The sequence below is a fragment of the Arachis stenosperma genome, chromosome 8 (assembly GCF_014773155.1).
Source record: "Arachis stenosperma cultivar V10309 chromosome 8, arast.V10309.gnm1.PFL2, whole genome shotgun sequence".
Classification (NCBI taxonomy): Eukaryota; Viridiplantae; Streptophyta; class Magnoliopsida; order Fabales; family Fabaceae; genus Arachis; species Arachis stenosperma.
In genome coordinates this window covers 26312179-26318968 of record NC_080384.1, presented here as the reverse complement: position 1 = coordinate 26318968, position 6790 = coordinate 26312179, and the positions used below count along the sequence as shown (strand labels likewise).

Below are 6790 nucleotides of genomic sequence, written 5' to 3'. Positions count from 1 at the left end.
GAGGAGTTTTCGAAAGAGCCGTTCGAATATGGATGGAAGCTGGAAAGTTCATGGCTTTTATCACACGAGAAAAATATTGGAAATATCTACAATCACACAATGAGAACGGTTACCAAGAGTGATTGTATTTCAAATTTATAATTTTTCATTTAATTGTAATTAATTGTAATTAAGGTAACCGTTATGTAAGATAGTCTATAAATACTGTGAAGTATTAGGGAATAGGGGTTGGAACTTTCACTCAAAAAAACACTCTAAGCATTCTCACATCTCAGCGATTCCCTGAGTTTGCGATTGAGTTACACTTTCTGTAGGGTTCCTTCCACCTTCTTTTTCAATTTATTTTCTTTTCTATAAAATTTAACATTTCAATTAAGTTTATTCTTCCAATGTTTTGTATTTCTTTTGTCTATTTAATTTTTCTGCAATTTATTCTGTTTAATTAGTCTTTCAATTTAATTTAAATCATTGTTATTGCTTTCTTTTAATTTTCAAGTAACTCTTCTTTTTCATAATTTAGTTAGTTTTTCAAGAACTTCAATTTCTAAACTGCACTTATTAATTTTATAAATTTATTCTATTTCTTATTGTCAAAATTTGTCTAATCAAAAACGCTTTGATGCACTTCTAGAAAATTGGTACTCGCACAGAGAAGTTAATTTTGTTCTCAGACCATTAAAATCGAACCACCATTGATTTGCTAAAAATCGACAAAACAATTTGTTTACTAAATCGTGACCAAAATAATAGAACCGAAATGTTAAATTATTGATGATAATGATGATAACTTCATAAACATATGAGTGCACAAAGATACTAGGCTGCTTTGTTTCTAAGAATATTATAAGATAAAATATTAAAAATAAGATATAAAAAATAAAGACATAAAAATTTATATTTTTATATTTTATATAATGGTAAGTTAGAATAAATTATAAAAAATTAATTTATTTTTATTTTTTATTTAAAAATATTGAGACAAAAAATATAATAATAAAAATATAATTATAACAAATTAACAAAAATAATAAAAAAAAGTAACAAATAAGTTGTGTTCTTTGTTAGTGTTTATGTGATGGATATAAAATATATTAATTTAGTATTTTTGAATAGATTGTCTCTGTATATATCTTTTCTATCAAACACAATTTTGTATTTCTATGTTCTTGTCTTAGTGTCCTATCTTTATAAATAAAAACAGCCTAAGTGATTATATAAAAAGAAAATATAGAAAAATAGCGTTTTTTTAAATAATATAAATAATAAATTTTAAAAAAACTAATTTTAATTTTAAAGTTTAAAATTTAAATTAATTAAATTTATTTATATTTAGTAGACGTGAATGTAACACATGCATTATGCATATTATTCATAATTTTTATTGTCTATCTAACAAAATTGACATGTAAATTACCTTCAGGAGAGTAACAAGATTTTTATTCTAACATTCTACTTTTAAGATTTTTAAATAACACCATTTATACATCAAACACTTCTAATAATATCTGTATACAAATTACTTGTTATTATTAATTAATAATAAATCTTAATGACTTTAATTAACAAAATAGAAAACGTGTATGGATGGTTAAAAAATATTATATCAAAATAATGTTTTGCAATAATTTTTTTTATTGTATTCTCTAATCTAATAAGTCAAGGACTACTAATTAGCCGTAAATCTGAATTATTATATATATATAAGATAAGATTCAAATCTCCAACACTTAGTTAAATAGATTAGAACAACCCAACTTAATTTGCAATAAAAATGTTTAAACATAGCAGGATAATTAAAATACTAACAAGACATTTAGTATTTGGACCAAGATGTTGGATTGTTGTTGGCCCATCGTTAATCTGGTTCCAAAAAGCTTGTTGTCATGAGTCTGCTGTTGAACCTTTGAGAAGATATGGTAGGTGCTAATTAATAGACAGAATAAAAAAAAAAGAACAACTGGCTTTTATTTTCTTGCCGGTCACTCGTATTGAAAAAAAATAATACCAGAAAATAATCAACACTAAAGTTTATATTAAATGTGTTACCAACATCATAAACTAATTAACTACTTAATTAAACAGCATTGAAATGTATTAGAGCATTACGTCATCAACTAACTAATTAACCCCGTTGTTTTCTCAACACAGAGGTCACAGCTTAATTTTGATTTAAATATGATGAGTGAGAGACGAAGAATACATTTAACTACTTACTGGGAAATGGAAAACTAGAGAAAGGGAAATTTCAAGACATGCCAAGTCCCAATGCAATCTATATATATGATATGATATGATACGATGCATCGTCATCAAAATAACTAAATTAACTTAAAATGGATAGAGACACAACGACATTTGCCACGAGCTAGCTAGCCATATATACATAACATACATTATATTGTTACGTTGTTTAATTAAGTCCATGCAACTAGCTAGCTACGCTGCTTTATTTTAGACTTTTCAACGAAAAAAAAAAGTGACCAAATGCAATTTAATTTAAGATCACTGCCTACATGAAAATATTTTTCATAAAAAATATTATATAATTAAGATGTAAATACGAATTATCTTAAAATAAATCTAATTAAATATGTCGAATTATCTAATCCTTTAAAATTATTATAAATTATCCAATGGCAATTTTTTAGGGTTTTTTAACTAATGAAGTAATGATCTTTTAGTCTATTATTATATTTGTTATGGCCCGGCCCAAGGTCCACACGGGTCGACCCGGCCCAAGTTCTACCCGACCCGGATGCCTGCACTCCAACCGACCCGGACACGCGTCCTGTACGGCTCACACCCGGCTGCATGGCAGCGTCCTTGGAGAATTGGGCCTGACCTCACGTGGGGCCCATTACTGACATGTATAAAAGGGGAAGATTGGCTCTTCCCCCGAGGTACGTCACTTTCTACATCACTCCCCCTGCTTGTACGATTTCTGACTTGAGCGTCGGAGTGTCTTTGCAGGTGGCACCCCCCCCTCGTCCGTTCACCAACTCAAGTGCTCGCCAGCTCGGCAGACCCTCGATCAGCGCACCCAGGACTAAGACACCCTCATCTATCCACCTTTGCATCTTCTGTCCACCCGACCTGTTCAGGAGCCGACTAACGAACATTGGCGCCGTCTGTGGGGACTCTAAATGGAGGTTGTACTGGGTCTTGGCGACCAAGGCCGGGCTGCCGGAGCGGAGGGGGCAGCCTCCGTCGCCTCGCAAGGGGGGCGGCGAAGGTCCCCCCATCGACGCACGGGGACACGACCATTCGGAGGAACGGGCGGCGATAGCGCCATAATAATGCAAGAGCTGCGCCACCGAGTCCAGAACCTGGAGCGGCAGCTTGCCGACCGGGAGCGGGACGGACGCTCTACCGATCCGAGCTATACCCCGTCTCCCGGAAGCGAGGAGGGAAGACTCTTACCGAAACCGCCCGCGGACGGAAGCAGAGAGTTCGCGGGAGGAGTCACCCATAATGAGGAGACGAAATGACACGATCATCTACTCCCGAGGCAGACCGACCCATCGAGCGACAAGAGGTCGCGAAGACGGAAGAACACGACAACTGTGATAATGGGCGCCACCCGTTCCACCGATCTATCCTCGAGGTCCGGCTGCCGAAACACTTCGACAAGCCAACGGACATGAGGTACGACGGAACTCAAGACCCTCTAGAACACCTGACGGCCTTCGAGGCCAGAATGAATCTAGAGGGGGTAGGCGACGAAGTGAGATGCCGCGCCTTCCCGGTGACCTTAGCAGGACCAGCGATCAAATGGTTTAACGGCCTCCCCCAAGGTTCTATCTACAATTTCTCAGACATCAGCCGCGCTTTCCTGGCTCAATTCACAACGCGAATAGCAAAGGCTAAGCATCCTATCAACCTTCTCGGGGTAACCCAAAGACAGGGAGAGCCGACCAGGAAGTACTTGGATCGGTTCAACGACGAATGCTTGGAAATTGACGGCTTAACCGACTCGGTGGCCAGTCTTTGCCTAACGAACGGCCTCCTCAACGAGAACTTCCGGAAACACCTCACCACGAAACCAGTTTGGACGATGCATGAAATCCAAACAGTGGCCAAGGAGTATATAAACGACGAGGAAGTCAGCCGAGTCGTGGCTGCCAACAAACGGCAGTCCGGTTACAGCCAAGCACGGAGCCCGTCGACGGAGAGAGAGCTAAGGAAAAAGCTAGGGAAGAGGCGTCAAACAGGGCACCTCGACCATTCCCCAGGGTCGGGAAATTCAACAATTACACCCCACTCACTCTCCCCATCGTGGAGGTCTACCAACAGATAGCGGAGAAGGGAATCCTCCCGAAGCCCGAGCACTTAAGGACCGAACAGGAGGAAACAAGAACCTTTACTGTGATTACCACAAGGGGTATGGCCATCAAACACAGGACTGTTTCGACCTGAAGGATGCATTAGAGCAAGCGATAAGGGAAGGAAAGCTGGCAGCGTTCTCCCATCTTATCAGGGACGAGAAGGCGTTATCGCGACCAGGACGAGGAAGGCAAGACACGCCGGTCAAGCGGCGACAAGAGCCTGAAGACAGAGACCACGGCCTCACGGTGATAAACGTGGTAACGGCAAAGAACACTGCACCAAAATCCCGGTCGGCACACAAGAAAGACGCCAAGGTACTGGCGATTCATCTTCACCAGTGCAGAGTACCAAAAAACCCGTCCATTTCTTTCGGCCCAGAAGATCAATGGTTCAGCGACGCCCCGGAAAACCCTCCCATGGTCATCACGGCCAGAGTAGGAACCGGCCTCGTCAAACGGATCCTTGTCGACACTGGGGCCGACTCAAACATCATGTTCCGAAACGTGTTCGACGCACTGGGGCTGAAGGATGCCGACCTGACGACCCACCAGCACGGGGTTATCGGGTTAGGCGACCACTACATCAAACCAGACGGAGTCATTTCCCTACCGATCTCGGTAGGACAGATGCAAGGCCGAAGGTCGGCGATGGCCGAATTCGTGATCCTCCGAGACTCCACAGCCTACAATATCATCTTGGGAAGGAAGACAATCAATGATTTTGAGGCCATAATCAACACCAAGCTACTAGTTATGAAGTTCGTCACCGATGATGGATCCATAGGGACCATAAGAGGAGACCTCGAGACGGCGGTCGCCTGCGACAACGCCAGCCTTTCCCTCAGAAAGAAGTCCAAGGAAGCATCCGGCGTATTCCTAGCCGACCTCGATGCCAGAGTAGAGGACAACCCGAGGCCGGAACCAGAAGGGACCTGGAGAAATTTAGCATCGGTGACGAAGGGGAAAGATTCACATTCGTTAACAAGAACCTCCCGCATGAGTTGAAGGAGCCTTTGATTGAAATGATAAGGGCCAACAAGGACTGTTCGCATGGACGCCAGCCGACATGCCGGGCATTGATCCACAAATCATTTCACACCACCTAGCGTCAAGCCGGAAGCACGCCCAGGGCTCAACGAAGAAGAAAGATGTCGGCGGAAAGAACAGAGGAGGTAGCCAAGCAAACGGCCGGCCTCCTAGAAGCAGGCTTCATACGAGAAGTGGACTACTCGACGTGGCTCTCAAATGTGGTATTGGTGAAAAAAAACAATGGCAGATGGAGAATGTGCGTGGACTACTCTGACCTTAACAAAGCATGCCCCAAAGATTGCTTCCCTCTCCCCAACATAGATGCACTCGTCGACGCTGCGGCGGGGTACCGGTATCTGAGTTTCATGGACGCCTACTCCGGTTACAATCAGATACCGATGCACCGACCAGACGAAGACAAAACGGCGTTCATAACGCCAGGAGGAACTTTCTGCTACAAGGTAATGCCGTTTGGCTTGAAAAATGCAGGGGCGACATATCAAAGGCTGATGAACAGGATATTCCGCGACCTCATAGGGAAAACGGTCGAAGTTTACGTGGACGACATCCTGGCAAAAATGACACGACCTGACGACCTCCTAAACGACCTGGCAAGTGTGTTTGCGTCCCTCCGTCAACATGGTATGAGGCTGAACCCCCTCAAGTGCGCCTTCGCCATGGAAGCCGGCAAGTTCCTAGGATTTATGATAACTCAGAGAGGGGTAGAAGCCAACCGGAGAAATGCCAGGCAATACTTCAGATGAAGAGCCCGGGCTGTGTCAAGGACGTCCAGAGGTTGGCAGGGCGATTGACATCGCTTTCCCGGTTCTCGGGGCCTCGGCGACAAAGGCCCTGCCATTCTTCAACCTCATGAAGAAAGGGATGGCGTTTGAGTGGACACCCGCGTGCGAAGAAGCCTTTCAACACTTCAAGGAAATCCTAGCGGCACCTCCCGTTCTCGGGAAGCCAAGGGACGGGGAACCACTGTACCTATACCTCGCTATAACAAGCGAAGCCCTGGCCGCAGTACTAGTGCGGGAGGACGGGAGGACCCAACAACCAGTCTACTTCATAAGCAGGGCCCTACAAGGAGTAGAGTTAAGATATAGCAAGTTGGAAAAGCTAGCCTTAGCACTCCTAACTTCCTCGAGAAGGTTAAAACAGTACTTCCAGAGTCACCAAGTGGTCGTCAGAACGGACCAAGGGATCCGACAAGTTCTCCAAAAACCCGACCTGGCGGGAAGAATGATGACTTGGTCCATCGAACTCTCTCAATATGACATACGGTATGAGCCCCGGCAAGCCATCAAGGCGCAGGCGATGGCGGATTTTTTGGTTGAAGTAACAGGAGACCCAGGCGAAGACATGGGTACACGGTGGAAGCTCCATGTGGACGGAGCCTCCAACCAGACCTTCGGAGGAGCGGGATCATCCTA

The 6790-nt window shown here is 43.0% G+C and overlaps 1 protein-coding gene across 1 annotated transcript; it reads left to right on the top strand.

The window, feature by feature from the left end:
• Nucleotides 1-3484: 3484 nt before the first annotated feature.
• Nucleotides 3485-5330, top strand: LOC130945661 (uncharacterized). The gene is made up of 2 exons (XM_057874363.1): nucleotides 3485-4202; nucleotides 4294-5330. Exons 1-2 carry the CDS (start codon nucleotides 3485-3487, stop codon nucleotides 5328-5330), a joined length of 1755 nt encoding a protein of 584 aa, XP_057730346.1.
• The last annotated feature ends 1460 nt before the right edge of the window (nucleotides 5331-6790 follow it).

Bases quoted from the DNA above. Each gene is read 5' to 3' on its own strand.
- LOC130945661 (XM_057874363.1), top strand. From the start codon at position 3,485: ATGACACGATCATCTACTCCCGAGGCAGACCGACCCATCGAGCGACAA. The intron at 4,203-4,293 runs GTCAAACAGGGC...GTCTACCAACAG, and splicing joins GAAAAAGCTAGGGAAGAGGC to ATAGCGGAGAAGGGAATCCT.